At 27.7% G+C, this 16,156-nt stretch overlaps 5 protein-coding genes and 1 long non-coding RNA gene across 8 annotated transcripts; 3 read left to right on the forward strand and 3 right to left on the reverse strand.

Moving 5' to 3' along the window:
* Positions 1 to 6: 6 nt before the first annotated feature.
* Vha55 (V-type proton ATPase subunit Vha55) lies at positions 7 to 3,073 on the reverse strand. The gene is made up of 4 exons (XM_015323962.2): positions 2,908 to 3,073; positions 1,876 to 2,342; positions 1,122 to 1,787; positions 7 to 1,020 (listed from the first exon to the last, which is right to left on the reverse strand). Exons 1-4 carry the CDS (start codon positions 2,993 to 2,995, stop codon positions 754 to 756), a joined length of 1,488 nt encoding a protein of 495 aa, XP_015179448.1. The 5' UTR covers positions 2,996 to 3,073; the 3' UTR covers positions 7 to 753.
* A 656-nt stretch (positions 3,074 to 3,729) lies between these two features.
* On the forward strand, positions 3,730 to 7,807 carry LOC107067987 (succinyl-CoA:acetate/propanoyl-CoA:succinate CoA transferase). 3 transcript variants are annotated; one of them, XM_015323963.2, is made up of 7 exons: positions 3,730 to 3,879; positions 4,164 to 4,412; positions 6,033 to 6,185; positions 6,412 to 6,651; positions 6,731 to 7,135; positions 7,221 to 7,487; positions 7,567 to 7,807. In XM_015323963.2, the coding sequence occupies exons 2-7, from the start codon at positions 4,211 to 4,213 to the stop codon at positions 7,749 to 7,751; spliced, it is 1,452 nt and encodes a 483-aa protein (XP_015179449.1). In that variant the 5' UTR covers positions 3,730 to 3,879; positions 4,164 to 4,210; the 3' UTR covers positions 7,752 to 7,807. The 3 variants fall into 3 exon arrangements, with proteins under 3 accessions (XP_015179449.1, XP_089031716.1, XP_015179450.1); XM_089175590.1 differs by lacking the exon at positions 3,730 to 3,879 and adding an exon at positions 3,886 to 4,056; XM_015323964.2 differs by lacking the exon at positions 3,730 to 3,879 and adding an exon at positions 3,911 to 3,993.
* A 591-nt stretch (positions 7,808 to 8,398) lies between these two features.
* LOC107068032 (succinyl-CoA:acetate/propanoyl-CoA:succinate CoA transferase) lies at positions 8,399 to 10,904 on the forward strand. The gene is made up of 6 exons (XM_015324032.2): positions 8,399 to 9,043; positions 9,166 to 9,318; positions 9,398 to 9,637; positions 9,720 to 10,124; positions 10,211 to 10,477; positions 10,572 to 10,904. The coding sequence occupies exons 1-6, from the start codon at positions 8,890 to 8,892 to the stop codon at positions 10,760 to 10,762; spliced, it is 1,410 nt and encodes a 469-aa protein (XP_015179518.1). The 5' UTR covers positions 8,399 to 8,889; the 3' UTR covers positions 10,763 to 10,904.
* Positions 9,595 to 10,431, reverse strand: LOC149031569 (uncharacterized). Its single transcript, XR_016177646.1, has 3 exons — positions 10,305 to 10,431; positions 9,813 to 9,947; positions 9,595 to 9,740 (listed from the first exon to the last, which is right to left on the reverse strand). It is a non-coding gene; the product is annotated as an uncharacterized LOC149031569 (long non-coding RNA).
* Positions 10,890 to 13,168, reverse strand: LOC107068031 (TGF-beta-activated kinase 1 and MAP3K7-binding protein 1). Its single transcript, XM_015324030.2, has 6 exons — positions 12,930 to 13,168; positions 12,478 to 12,715; positions 12,270 to 12,402; positions 11,954 to 12,194; positions 11,591 to 11,847; positions 10,890 to 11,516 (listed from the first exon to the last, which is right to left on the reverse strand). Exons 1-6 carry the CDS (start codon positions 13,018 to 13,020, stop codon positions 11,058 to 11,060), a joined length of 1,419 nt encoding a protein of 472 aa, XP_015179516.1. The 5' UTR covers positions 13,021 to 13,168; the 3' UTR covers positions 10,890 to 11,057.
* Positions 13,169 to 14,365: 1,197 nt separating this feature from the next.
* Positions 14,366 to 15,845, forward strand: LOC107067956 (general odorant-binding protein 56d). The gene is made up of 5 exons (XM_015323907.2): positions 14,366 to 14,524; positions 14,891 to 14,966; positions 15,096 to 15,187; positions 15,302 to 15,407; positions 15,575 to 15,845. The coding sequence occupies exons 1-5, from the start codon at positions 14,366 to 14,368 to the stop codon at positions 15,652 to 15,654; spliced, it is 513 nt and encodes a 170-aa protein (XP_015179393.2). The 3' UTR covers positions 15,655 to 15,845.
* The last annotated feature ends 311 nt before the right edge of the window (positions 15,846 to 16,156 follow it).

Here is a 16,156-nt window from a genome sequence, read left to right on the forward strand (position 1 = left end):
AAAACGTTAAGAGTAAAACATTTCAAGACATTTCCTTAGTCTTCTTCTATTCTTCACTATACATTTATGAACAATACAATAGAATATTTTACATAACATTGTAGAATTAATTACCTGTACATAGGTATTATTTATTTTGTTTTTTTTTCTTGTTATATGTAAGCTTTCGTTTTTGGAATGGACAAAAAGCGGCATTTCAAAATGTTCTTATTATAATACAAAGTGCATACATTTTCAAAGTATGTTTAAAGATACATTCTTCTGTAGCACTATATATACGTGTATATCAATATTGAATATTATATATATATATATTACACTTTACAATTAAAAATTTCCTGCGAATGAAAAAATGAACGATCTAAAACAAAATAACATTTTTCTTTTTATTTTCTTCTTTCTATATATCAACATAGTTTTATTTTCTTGATCTTATATAAAGTATATGTTTCTATTGATAAATATAATTTGAATGCGCCGCTCTAATAATTGATGTGTTAACATTACCAAAGTTATATTAGATTTTCTATTATAATATTAGAATATATTTCATTCAAAAGCATTTTTTCTCTTTCTTTTTGTTTTTATGTAACAGAATAAATTATTTTCAATAACGCATTGCAAAGTTTTGACTTTGTGATCAGCAAATATATATATATATATATCTATCTTTTCTTCCTACTGTTTTAGAGCAGTCACTCATTACGAGATTTTTTTTTTTTTTTTTGAAAATCATATAAGTTTAATAATACATTAATGACGAGAATCTCTCGGATAAAATTCAGCAAGAGTACTGGTCGGGATTCTCTTAAGCATTTCCTTAGGGAAAATACGAAGTAATTGCCAACCAATATCCAACGATTCAAAGACCGTACGATTTTCATATCCTCCTTGAGAAATAAAGTTCTTCTCAAATTTAGTTAAGAATTCCAAATATAGTAAATCGTCAGGTGTTAAAGCTTCCTCTCCTACAACAGCTTTCATAGCTTGCACGTCTTTACCGATAGCATAACACGCATACTGAAATATAATGATTTATTTATATAAAGGGTAAGAAATTTAGTATCGATAAAATTGATCGAATTGATAAAATTAATATTAATTTTAATCAACAGACTTACCAGTTGATTAGAAACATCAGAATGATCCTTTCGTGTCATTCCCTCGCCAATAGCAGATTTCATTAAACGAGAAAGTGATGGAAGTACATTGATAGGTGGATAAATTTGTCTGTTATGTAATTGACGATCGACGTAGATTTGTCCTTCGGTAATATATCCAGTCAAATCAGGAATAGGATGCGTAATATCGTCGTTGGGCATAGTAAGAATTGGAATTTGAGTAATGGAACCATTACGTCCTTCGACTCGTCCAGCTCTTTCATAGATGGTTGCCAAATCGGTGTACATGTAACCAGGGAAACCACGTCTACCGGGTACTTCTTCACGAGCAGCTGATACTTCTCTAAGAGCTTCTGCGTATGAGGACATATCGGTAAGAATAACTAAGACGTGCTTTTCGCATTGATAAGCTAAGAATTCAGCAGTCGTCAATGCTAAACGTGGTGTAATAATTCTTTCTATAGTTGGATCGTTAGCTAAATTTAAGAAAAGACAGACATTTTCCATAGAACCATTCTCTTCAAAATCTTGCTTAAAGAATCTCGCAGTTTCCATATTTACACCCATAGCTGCAAATACTATGGCAAAATTATCCTCGTGAGAGTCCAAAACTGATTTTTCTGGTACCTTAACAAGACCAGCTTGACGACAAATCTGTGCAGCAATCTATTCAAATATAAAATAACAAGTTAAAATATAAATATAGAATAACAATGTGTATATTTATAATTATTTAAAAAGGAAATAACATTACTTCATTATGTGGAAGACCAGCAGCAGAGAAAATTGGAATCTTTTGACCACGAGCAATAGAATTCATAACATCAATAGCTGAAATTCCAGTTTGTATCATTTCCTCAGGATAAATACGTGACCAAGGATTAATAGGTTGTCCATCGATATCTAAGAAATCTTCAGCAAGAATAGTTGGACCCTTGTCTATCGGTTTTCCAGATCCATTGAATACACGACCCAACATATCCTCTGATACAGGTGTTCGAAGGATATCACCAGTGAATTCACAATGAGTATTCCTTGCATCTATTCCAGAAGTTCCTTCAAATACTTGAACCACTGCCTTGGAACCAGAAACTTCCAAAACTTGTCCAGATCGCAAAGATCCATCTGAGAGTTTTAATTGTACAATTTCAGCATATTTTGGGAATTTAACTTCATCCAATATCACCAATGGTCCATTCACACCGGAAACGGTTCTGTATGCTGTAAAAATTATAATTGTCATTAAAAAATATCAAGTTAAGATTTAAAACATTTTATTTCATAGAATCTACCTTATCATTGTATTAAATCTGACAACCTTTTGGTTAAACATGTATTAAGTCATTCGTATAGAATTAATTTAAATAAAAATATATTTTTCATAATTCTATATAAATATAAAGTTAAATGAATAGACTCAAAAATATTATTGACATTAATACAACAAAATTCTAAAATTTAATGGGCAACATATAATCATCCAGTCACATGACGCGTGAACGATTACGAAAATACACAATTGATCGATATAAAACATATTTTTTTATAAAAAAAAAAAAAAAAAAACACCAAAATAATCAAATTAAATTATATCAATTATTAAACACACGAAATGATAAACGTAAATATAAATTAATCATAAATAAATAAAATGATATAAAATCAGCTGACTTGGTCGTAGGATCGATTAAAATGCTACGCCCAGTTTAGTGTAAGTGGTATATGCTCTTCATTTGGATTACTTTTTTTTTTATAAAATTTGATTATACAAATAAATTTTACTTACTAAGACGTGGCTGGGATACGAAATCTCGTGAAACAGCCAAAACATGTTCTTGAGTTGCTTGGCGATCGCCAATATTTTTCGAATACATTTTTTATTTTACAACGAAAATGGTTACAATATCCCTACACTGTGTTAAATCCACTGAGTAGCAGAAGATACTACTGCGTCGATGTAAAGAAAGACAGTGGAAGGGTAGGTGAAAGGGGGAAGAGTGGGGAGCGGAGGGAAAATAGGTAAGATCGAAACGGTACCGTTGGTATTTGAAATTATTATTTTTTTACAATTGATTTAATCTATGTCAACGTTGTATCGTGAAAAAAATTAATTTCTTTTTTTAAGTTTAATATTATTAAAGTCGATAAAAGAAAGTTAGGTATAAAAATAATAAAATATTAGTTATTTTATTTTTCGAGTGACAAAGATGAAGAGAAGGCACGTGGGATCACGTGTCACAAACTAGGTAAATCATAGTATGTTTTAATTTTTGATAAAAAAACTTTTTTATCGGTATGAAGAAAATTCTGTCGATGTAAAAATTGTTTATTTAATATTGTTTGAAAAGGTGTATATTTATTTTTAAGGGATGGGAAAGAATTTGTTTGAAATAAATAACATTATTATTTAATGCGTTTGCGAGGTAAGTTATCGACCGAGGTATGGCGGGATTTTCAAACGATTTCGAACTGTAATTAAATGTTTGTCGATAATTGTCAAAATAAATAATAATATTGAATATTGCATAGTTGCTTTAATTTTTATTTCAAATTAATAGTGTATATCAAATGAATTAATAGATATGTCGTGTATTTTAGATAAAATTTTAAATTTGCCGAGGGTACTAGTAATTATAGATACGATAAATCCAAGATTATACGGTCCTGGTTCACGTATACACTGCAGAAGAGAGTAGAGATGGTAGTATCTAGATAGATATGGTCTTGAACAGTTTTTTATAACAATACATATCAACGAGTAAGAAACGATTATACTTATTAGACAGATAACTTCGTGACGTGATAAAACCATAGTGACAAAGCTTACTAGTTCTATCTCGTTTAATAATCTTCTTTCTTTTACATTAAAATAGTTAGATTTTCGTTATTCTTTATTGACAGGCCTTTAATCACTGACATCTGTTCGCATACACACGTACACACACACACACACATATATATATATTCATAAAAATAATTATTTATGCCTATAAACATACAGAATAATAATATATATGTACATATTGTTTTGATTATTATTAGAAAATAAATTGTGTCGAACTAACGAAGACTAAATTGAATTGAACACAATGGCAGCAATTAAACGTTTAACCGGTTTGACAAAAGCCCTAACTTCTATGACTACATCTACAACAAGAATTTCTTGTCTACCAGCTATAAAGAAAAACTATTTTACCTATGTAAATGAACCGTCAATGCCAATACCAGGAAAGGAACCTTGTTGGCTTAAAACTGCTGATGAAGCTATTGAGCAAGCCAATCTTGATTCAGGTAATTTGTTAATTAATGGTATTTTTTTTTTTTTAACAATATTTTTTACTTTTATCCACATATTTAATATATTTTAATTGGAATGCAAACATTTATAATTAGTGGATTAAATCATTTGTATTGTTGCATTTATGGAAAGTATGAGTAACCCCATAACACTGATGTATATATCAACATGCTGTTTAAATACCCAATGATCGATATTCAATTTGTTATTTTAAATGTAATCGATTAAACGTTTGAATTAAATTTATATGAAAAATTAATTGATACTTGGGGAGAAATATGATGCAGTTGGAGAATAATCAATAATGTCTACATGCTTAAGAATATCGATCAGAACAAACGTAGTCACTGCACAAGCTACAATATTATTTACGTTTAAACATCTGTTTCATTTGGGCTTATCAAATGTACATATTGTAGTATCAAAATTGTTCATTATTTTCTCTTTGATAATATTATATATTTCAATTATTCAAAATGAGATAAAATTTTGTTAATTAAAAAGAAAAAGTAGATAAAAAAAAATAATGTTCACTAGTTTCCATCTATTTGTTCTACCATAAATTATCATAAATAATTATTTAATTTATTATTATACTTAATTAAATCAAATGGATTGTGTTTTCCTTTGTTAAGGTTCTAAAGAAAATGTTTTTCGATTATAATATTAATCAGGAGACAAAGTCCAATATTATTTATTATAGTCGTATATAACATTGATAAGATGTATTACACAAAATATTATCGTTTCAATATTTTTCTTAATCAATTAAGTTATTTTTCTTTAATTTTCCATTATCGGTTATACATAAAAATTCACTTTTTTATATATTAAATTATTTATGGTTTAAAAGATAAAGAAGACACTCAAAAATATTCACAAATTTATTTACTGTATTAAAATAAATGATAAGAAAAAAAATAGAAACACGCTAGAGTATTTTAATAGGTAATCATTTTCAATTGACCGGATATATATATATATATATATATACATAAGTAGACTCTATTATCATCATACCAATTTAAATTGCAGTGGTGAACAAAAATATTGATACGAATTATATTTTCATATAATATTCTATGTGAATTAATTAAAAATATATAAATAAAATAATGATAATTCAATCAACGTTAAGTTAAAGTCAATTAACTACCGATAGAATTTTTCAACAATTTGTTTTTTATCACGAACAATGAAGAATCTTTTTCTTCTTCTTTTTCTTCTTAGGACTTCGTCCTGTTATTCCTAATTAAACAGTTGGTAAAATTATTTGTTTTTTATTGAGGGTAGGTTGCTAGCCTCGCCCTCGAATCCACCCTTTTATCTGGGGCTTAGGAGACAAATAATAATCTCATTTTGAAATAATATTTCGTATCGATTTGATAGAATGAAATTTGAACATATGTATCTATTTGTGTCTGTATAAATTTGCATATTAAGCCTTGACACATATACGTAAATATCTATGTATATATGTAGACATATACGTAAACATACATTTATGAACACTACAGTTTTATACTTGCTTTAAGATATCAAAACAACTGAACGTATGAAATAAAAAATATATAAATATATATATATATAAATATATTTATTATATGTTCTAGAACAAGTAGTATTTTCTCAAGGAGCAGCAGCTACACCAAGTGAATTATTGAGAGCAATGACTGATTATGGAGTACGGTGTGACGTGAGAAATGTACGTTTATATCACATGCATCTAGAAGGACCTGCACCATTTGCTTTACCAGAGAACGCAAGTATGAAGCTGACTGGGTCATAATTATTTTTACAAAATAAAAAATAAAAAATTAAAAAAAACCAAATTCAAATCGAGTTATGTTTGACGATATAGTATTTAAAAGAAAAAAAAAAAAAGTCTGTAAAAACTCATTGTGAAATATTAGTGAATCGTCATCAATAAGAAAAGTATAAGCTAATGTAACGCATTGATGATCTCTAAAGGAAAACTTCATTTGTACATAGAGCATTTTAGATCAGTGAGTTTATTCATTGGTGGCAATGTAAGGAAGGCAGTTAATCAGGGTAATGCAGATTGTATTCCTATATATCTACATGAAATTCCAAAGTTATTTAAACGGGGCTATATAAAACCCGATATTGCTTTAATTCATGTCAGTCCACCCGATTCTCATGGTTATTGTTCTCTTGGAACTAGCGTTGACTGTGTACGGTCTGCTATGAGTAATTCTAAACAAATCATAGGTAAATTATCAATAAATTTTATTAACTTTTATTCATCTTTTTCTATGTTATTGAAAATTCAAATTTTTTTTTTTTACAGCATTAGTAAATAAAAATATGCCAAGAACATTTGGAGATGCAATAATACACGTCAGTCATATAGATTTTGCCGTTCAACACAATGCCCCATTGCCAACGCATCCTGTGACTAAACGTTCGAAGGAAGAAGAACAAATTGGAAAAAATATAGCTGAAAATTTAGTTGTGGACGGTGCTACATTGCAAATGGGTATTGGTAGCATTCCAGATGCAGTGCTATCAAATTTAACTAATCACAAAGATCTAGGTATTCATAGTGAAATGTTCAGCGACGGTGTTTTGGCACTTGTTAACAAAGGATGTATAACAAATAATCAAAAGAGTATGCATAAGGGTCGTATCGTAGGATCATTTTGTATCGGTACTGAAGAATTGTATAAATTTATGCACGATAATCCTTTTATAGGTACGTTTAAACATTTTTTTAATTAACTACTTACTTACTTAATGTAATCATTTGATAATCATTATAAAAATGTTTGATTTTACAGAAATGTTAATGGTAGATTATGTTAACGATCCAAAAATAGTTTCTAAACAACCTAAAATGACTGCAATCAATTCTTGCATAGAAGTTGATATTACTGGTCAAGTTTGTTCTGATAGTATTGGAACTAGAATGTATTCAGGTTTCGGTGGTCAATTAGATTTCATTAGTGGAGCAGCAATGTCAGATGATGGTTGTGGAAAACCGATCATAGCTTTACAATCACTAACTAGCAAAGGTGATAGCAAAATTGTGCCAGTATTAAAATTAGGTAAGTCCTTGGTTTGATAAAACAATAAATTACTAGTATCATATTATTATTTGATTAATATTGATCAATTTGTTAACAGGTGCTGGCGTTGTTACTAACAGAGCAGTTGTTCGTTACATCGTGACCGAACATGGAATTGCATGTTTATTTGGCAAAAGTCTACAACAAAGAGCATACGAATTAATTAAAATTGCTCATCCTAATCACAGAGAAGCATTAGAAAAAGCTGCTTTCGAACGTTTAAAAGTAATGCCAGCGCCATAAATTAAACAACAATTTACATGGAAAATTATACATATATATATATATATATATATATATATAAATGCATACTTATAGTATAATTTACCAACATTAATTGTGTCTCTAGATTCCTTTTTTTTCTCTTTCTAATATTTTTTTATTGAATAGAGATAAATATTATAAGAGTTTTAAAAATGAAAAAAAGTGTACAGCTTTTATTCACATTAAATTATAATGTGATTCGTACAAACATTGTTTAGGAATTTTTGTTATATATTAATCGTTCGAGTGCCAGAAATCTTTAAAAAAAATATATCACATTTGCTGCTGGCAAGAAATCTAAACAGCGAATTTAAACGTTTAAATTTTAAAACAATTATTCTAAAATATCTACACAGACAATACTAAATTTTAAAACAATAATTATACAATAAGCAATTCTAAAAACTTAAATTATAGACATTTGAATGAAAAAGCACTATAAGAAAAATAATTTCCATGTAAATCATTTTTTATATACAATTTTTAGATATTTATTTACATATATTAATTGTAACAACAAATGGACAAATTTATTGTATTCGAAAAGAAAATGAAACAAAGAAAAAGAAAAAAAAATACAAAAAGGAAATAATTTGATTATGTTAATGTTCTTTTACTTATAGCTGTTGTTGTTATATTTCTCTTTCAAAAGAAATATTAATGTATTATAGAGAATATTTTTGTAAATTAACGATAAAATATAATTTCATTTACTTTTTTTTAATCTAAGATTTAAGATTTTTTTCTTTATTTAGAATAATTTTTTTTAAATAATAATAATAAAGAAATAAATCGAGTTTAATCGGTCTAAAAATTGCTATTGAAATATTACAATAAGCCTACTATGATCATATATGAAAAATCAAATATCGTTAGACACGATTTTCAAATAGCAATCGTGGAGATGGCAACGGTTTAAATCTTGGAATATTTACGTCTGTCATTGATAGAATTTTAGAGCATGAATTATCTAAATTTAAATGTTATTATAGGGCATAATCAATTGTGCCGTATAAAATTAATGAAATCTTTATTATTGACATAATTAATCTATCATTATTATTTATAACATATATATATATTTATATATTTCATTTATATCTCGTGATCGTGAAAAATGTTTCGAAATTTGGATTCAACTTTTAACAAATTGCGACCAGCAAAACCGTTTAATTTATGTGGTTTGAGGTATATACGGGAACCATTTCAACCTTTAAAACGTTGCCCAAGATGGGTTTGCGTCGAAGATGCTATCAAAATAATAAATTCAGGTAAACTATGTTATTATTATTATTTTGAATATTATGAAACTATAATAAATTATGTCACGTTAATTAATTAATAGTTCTGACTATCTGTCTAATTATGCATCAATGGACTTATATTGTTTCAGAACATTTAGTATTTATACAAGGAGGTGCAGCAACTCCGTTGGAGTTAATAAGAGCAATGACTGAACATGGTGTCTGTAATAATTTACGTGGTGTTAGATTAATACACATGGGTTTGGAGGGAGATGCACCCTTTGCCAATCCTGAATTTGAAAGTACCAAAAGTTCATGAAATATTCATCATTATTATTTCCTAATTCAATTTGATAAATGTCATTGCATATATTTCTTCAGAACATTTTAGATCAATTAGTTTTTACATTGGTGCAAACGTTAGAGATGCTGTCAACGAAGGTAGAGCAGATTGTATTCCATTATTTTTACACGAAGCACCAAAACTCTTTTATGAGCAAAGAATTGTACCCGATGTTGCTTTGATACACGTCAGTGCACCCGATCCACGTGGATTTTGTTCGCTTGGTGTTAGCGTCGATTGTACACGAGCAGCTATTTGCACAGCCAAAGTTATAATTGGTTGGTAGAGTAAACAAATATTATTATTATTATTATTATTATTTTATATTATCTCCATTTGAATTATTTTCATTGTTTTTAGCACAAGTTAATGAACACATGCCTAGAACATTTGGTGACACCGTTATACATGCCAGTCATATAGATTGGGCAGTCAAATATGATTGCCCCTTACCTTGTATAGCCAGTACTCCTCCTAATGAGATCGAATTAGAAATTGGTAAATTCATAGCACAAAGATTGGTCGAAGATGGTGCAACATTACAACTTGGTATTGGAAATATTCCTGATGCTGTACTCTGTGCTTTGGCTAATCATAAAGATCTCGGTGTACATTCGGAAATAATTGGTGATACGATAGTAGATCTTGTTGAAAGAGGAATTATAACAAATAAATATAAACTCAAACATAGGGGACGTTTAGTTTGTTCATTAGGAATCGGTACTAAAAGGCTCTACGATTTTTTACATAACAATCCTTTCGTTGGTAAGCTTAAATATATTCAATCATATTGTTTGTTTGTTTAAATAAGAAATATGATCTTTAAAATGAACAATGTTTTGTCCAAATAGAAATGCTAGCAATTAATTACGTTAATGATACTCGAGTTATATCGATGCAGCCAAGAATGACTGCAATTAATTCTTGCATTGAAATGGACCTTACCGGACAAGTATGCTCCGATAGTTTGGGTTGTAAAATGTATTCTGGTTTTGGTGGTCAACTAGATTTTATACGTGGTGCTGCAATAGGTCAAGACGGTAGAGGAAAATCTATTATAGCATTTCCATCTATCACGAGCAAAGGAGAAAGCAAAATACAAGCTGTATTAAAACTTGGTACACTATAAAAAATACTCAAATCATTTTCTTTTATTTAAAATAGAGATTACCTGAACAAATATAGTTATTAGAATAAATAAATAAATTGTAGGTGCCGGAGTTGTTACTACAAGAGCGCACGTTCATTATGTAGTTACCGAACATGGTATTGCTCAATTATTTGGTAAAACGTTACGACAACGAGCTAATGCCTTAATTCAAATAGCACATCCCGATCACAGAGAATGTCTTGAAAAAGCAGCATTTGAAAGATTGAAAACTATGCCTACGAAATACTTGTGAAAAAAAAAAAAAATGTTTTATGAATTACATCGTCAAATAAATTATTATACCACTTTGACTGACTGTTCATTATGCAGTTTATATATGTGCAACTAAATAAATAATAAGTAAATTATTAGACAATAAATATATGAAAATTCTGTTTTATTCTTTCGATCATTTCTTTTATGAGATATATTTTATAATGAAAAGAAATAGAATAATGAACACAAAAATATGGCAGGCAATATACAAAGCTGAAGTATATTTTAAATATCTAAAATAATATCTTTGATTCTACTTTTATATTACAATACTAAAAATTAATACCTTCTGGTAATGTTCCCTCTTTCTTTCTCTTTTCTACATTTTCGAAATATTCCGAAAAATTAACATAAGATTTTATTCTCGCGTTTCTATCCGCCGGTCTTGCACTAGACGAAGTTAAATCAGACGCAGTCGATGTTTCGCTAGTTGATATATCAAAATTACTTTCCATAGCAACCGAACTTGTATTAGAACAATCATCGTTGTCTGTTAATGTACACATTGGTACTGTTTGAACTATTGGATTGAATCTTACCGCTTGACCCGTTGGACTTTTTAAAGCATGTGGTAGAGGAAAATTGAAATTTCGTACGAGAAGTGTAATGTCGTCTCGTTTACTAGTTGTTAAAGTACTTTGCGAGTTACTCATATTAACGTCATGGTGAATTCTTACTATTTTATCTACTACAGCTTGAGCAACACCCGTTAAAGTTGATTGAACGCGAAACTAAAATTGATATAAGATTTTATATTCGCACAAATGAAATTTTAAGATGTAATATAAATTATTATAACAAATACCTGTTCAACAGCCATAAGAGCTAATTCTTTATTAACTTGATCGGTTCCTGTTGCTTCTTCCAATGATTTATAGAGTCCACGAGACATGAGTAATAGAAATCTGCATGAATCATCTAATTCTATTCCACCATGAATTTCTGGTTCTGCTATAATAGGCTCTGCCTTGGCAGATGATAATTCTTCAAATTCTCTATATCCACCTTTAACAAGATAATTTCCAAGACAACGTGTATTTTCTTGATTTCCAAGGTGAGAACCTTAAATATCATAGACAGCTCTTAATAATTATTCTGAAACAGATTCGTTATACTATATACATAATTTACATACGTGTGTCTTCTCTTTTTTAAATAATGAACACACCTTGTCTGATAGAATCTGTGTCTAAACCAAGTTGAGATAACCGTAGAAGTTCATCTTCATTACGTAAATCATGATCGACACTTAACTGAATAACTCTTAATACTTGATTGTCATCAGTTTTACATAATAATGCTCTGCTGTCTCCAACATTTGCGACATATAATCTACCACTATAAACAAGTGCAACAACTGCACTTGTTCCCGCCGACAATTCACAATTTAATGAATTTAATTTGTCGACCTATGAATAAACTACTTACATGTATTAATCTATATGAAAGGTAATATTTTTAACGAATAAAATAATATTACTAACCAAGTGAGGAAATTTTTGATACGTTTCATAGGAATTCAAACCATCAGGAATATCAAATTGTAAACTTGTGCGTTCTGCTAACAAATCACCTATGGAATCTAAATATCCACGTTCCACCGATATAAATGCTTGTCTAAAACAGAATACAAAGTTACATTTAATTATATTTAGTCCAATTATTATTATTATTATTATTGAGAATATTTACCTAAGAACTTCCTTTATTTCCTCATCGGTAAATTTACCGTTTAATTGTCCAAGTAAAATTTCTGCTGCCATTCTTTGCATCGCAAAATTAGCAGCTTTTGTTCCTTCATGACCATCGAATACACCATAGAGAAAAGTTGTATCATCGTATTTGCAATGAAAGCTACGATCTTCGAATGGATGCTCTTCTTGACGATATCCATCCTCGCGATAAATTTGATTAGTTGAAAATCCGACACCTTTAAATGATCAAATATTACAAATGTTATTTTTAATGTCACTTGAAATATAATAGATATGTATAATAAATATTCATTGTATTATTAAATAGATAATCAATCTTTTTCACACACATAATGATACTTAAATATGATAAGAATAAAAATAAAATATTATTGGAAATATTATTTAAATGCTACAAAAGTAATTTAATATAAATATTAAAATACATACCAGATTGCTTACAAACAGGTAAATCATCTGTCCAATTGTATTGAGTATCTTGGAATGGCATTATGTTTATGCACTCTGCCCTTGATGGCATTTTATCAAATTTCACTTTATAATGCAATACGTATTGTTTAATTGATTTTTACACTGTTTCATATATAACAAATATTATCTTATTATAAGACAACATAACCTAACATAGAAGTAAACTATAAGTAACCCTCGATAAGATTGATAGTTTCTATCATTTGACATAGAGGGCGCCAGTGAACTATTACCAGCAATATTACCATATGAGTAAATAACACACACAAACATACTACTCACATATATAACACATATGTTTACACACGTATACATAATTCATTTAAACAAAGAGATAAAAAGAAAATAAAAAATATGAGATTGTATCTCATATATGTAATATATATATATATATTTGCCATTTAATTATCATTTAAATGCTTTCCTCGAAAACTATTAAAAAGAAAAATCTAAAGTGCAATATCAGCAGATAATTTCTACAATTGTATTGCATACAAAAATTGATTTCAAAGTCCATGGATAATAATAATTGTTTATGCAATTATGCTCCGATTAAATACATTATTATTCTAGAATATTTTTCAAATTGTAAAAATATACTTTGGAAAATGTTATATAATAAAAAATGTATATAATAAAATTTACAGAGATATTATTTAAAATAATGAATTAATTAATTAAATAAAAATTTACAATAATAACTGTTCAGTTGTAGAATAAAAATTTGGAAAGAAAACAATGTTAAAAAAGGCCCTAATCATATTCAGACTTTGATTAATTACTTTCAAGGTAAAAACCAGTTTTAAACACACAATTCATATAACTCTTATTTTAATGAATGCAAAAACTAATTTGAATGTCTTAAAAAATCTTCGGTTATTCTTTCGATGAATCTATAATGTATTTTTTATCTTTCATTACCGTTAGAAATCAATTAAAATTCTTTCGTGAATTTTGTTAAATAATAAACAATTTTGTTATTAAATTAATAATTTAATTATAAAAATGATGTATTTTTTGTTTTGTTTTCAAAAATAGCAATAAATAATAAAAATTATTGTGTGTATTTTAGGAAAATAAATAAAATGATGTAAGTATATTATATATACGTAAGAATACGTAACCAATTAATATAATAGTAATATATATAGTAATAATATATAATATATTATATATATATACGTAAGAATACGTAACGTAATTAATTATACGTCAGAATAAAATATTCGATGATTATTCACAGGATATGTAAGCAAAATTAGATTTTCTTTTTCTTTTTCTTTTTCTTTTTCTTTTTCTTTTTCCTCTTCTTCTTCTTCTTTCTTTTTTTTTATTTCTTCAATCAAATACATCCCCCCATTAAAAGACTATAAGAAGACAACAGCAGTCATTTGATGATTATACAATTTACGATCGAGCAGTTTACTATAAAAAGAGAAGAGAAGATTCATGGATCGTTCAGTAAACTTCAGACCTCGATCTCGACAAAAGTATCATCTATCAATATGAAAATCATCGTTGTTTTTACGATTGCTCTCTTCGTTGGTGCATTGGTAAGATAATTTCATTATTTTTATATTCTTTATATAAGATTATTCAAAATGCAATAACTTGAAATAATGACTTGAAGAAGTATGCAGATATTTTTCAAACTGTTAAAAAAACCTTTTGATCTTTTTATTAAATGTATAAGACGGCCCTTTTGAATATTTTTTCCGAAATACATTTGTCTATTAGTTTTGTCAATGTAGTATTTTAAAAAATTACAATTAATTTAACATTTATAAAGACAAATAATACTTTACAAAGTTGTAAGTTCTGAAAATGATTGTAAGTTATTTTGAACCATCCTGTATTGCTAAACGTGAGATTAATTTTGATAACATAAATCAAATTATGAAAATATTGTTTAATATTAGGCACTCACCGATGAACAAAAAGCCAAACTTAAGGAATATAAGGATTCTTGTATAGCTGAAACTGGTGTAGATGCTGGTAATTATAAAATATTTGATCTTTTCTAAAAGGAAACTAACTTCTTTGCAAATTCATATATCAATTGCTTCATTTTCTTGTTAACTTCTGTAAAATACAATGCAGTTTTATTTTCTTTGTTTTTTTAAGCAATCGTGGAAAATGCAAAGAATGGAAACATCGCTGAGGGTGATGAAAAATTAGCCTGTTTCGCTGCTTGCTTTTTAAAGAAAATGGCCATTGTAAGTAATCTCTAACAAATTGAAAAAACAACAGGAAATTTTATTCTTTTTTTTTATATCTATGTAACGTTAATAAAATTTCTATTTCTTGTTTCTTTTGTTGTCTTTTAATAGCTAAGTCCAGAAGGAAACCTTAACGAAGAAGTTTTATATGCAAAATTACCAAGCAGTATTCCCAAAGAGAAAGCTGATGAAGTTTTCCAGAAATGTAAAAATCTTGGTTAGTATTATATTTATAATTTACTTATTAAAATTATCATTAATAATTAACGCTGTTGACTTTATTAAACTGTAATCAATGAAAGATATTTTGTTTACATTCATAAATCTCTTTCTTTTGCGGTCATTGATACGAACCAATGAAATAACGTTATCAATATGTTTCAGGTGGCGCTAATGTCTGCGAGAAAGGAGGCAATCTGATGAAGTGTTTCTTAGAAAATAAGAAATTCATCATATTAAATTAAATATTATTATTAAATATTGTAATTAAAATAATCAATATATATTATTCATACTTTCGACATAATATATATATATATATATATATATATATATATATATGCAAATAATTAATTGTAAATTGATAATTACAATACTAATAAATACCTTATAATTGTTTTTCAAATAAAGCACAATATTTTATCATAAAACATAAGTTTATTCCTATTTTTAAAAACTCCTTTCTTATGAAATCAAATCTGCTTCTTTATAATCAAACAATGAACTCATATATCTAAATTTAAAAAAAAATAATATTTACATGTAAAAAGAAATCCCCTTTGAAAGTGCAAACATGCATATGTGAACATACAGGGTGTACCAATTATTTTTGTTATAATTTTTTAATAAAATATTTATGAGCTCAAGTTTGTATAACATTTTTTTTTATTTATTTTTACTCGTTGAATATGGTAATAAAAATATGCTGAACAAAATTGAAACACCTTATATAAGGTATATTATAAT

This window comes from Polistes dominula, unplaced genomic scaffold (genome assembly GCF_049000335.1).
Source record: "Polistes dominula isolate Pdom_NZ unplaced genomic scaffold, Pdom_raw_medaka contig_17, whole genome shotgun sequence".
NCBI classification, from domain to species: domain Eukaryota; kingdom Metazoa; phylum Arthropoda; class Insecta; order Hymenoptera; family Vespidae; genus Polistes; species Polistes dominula.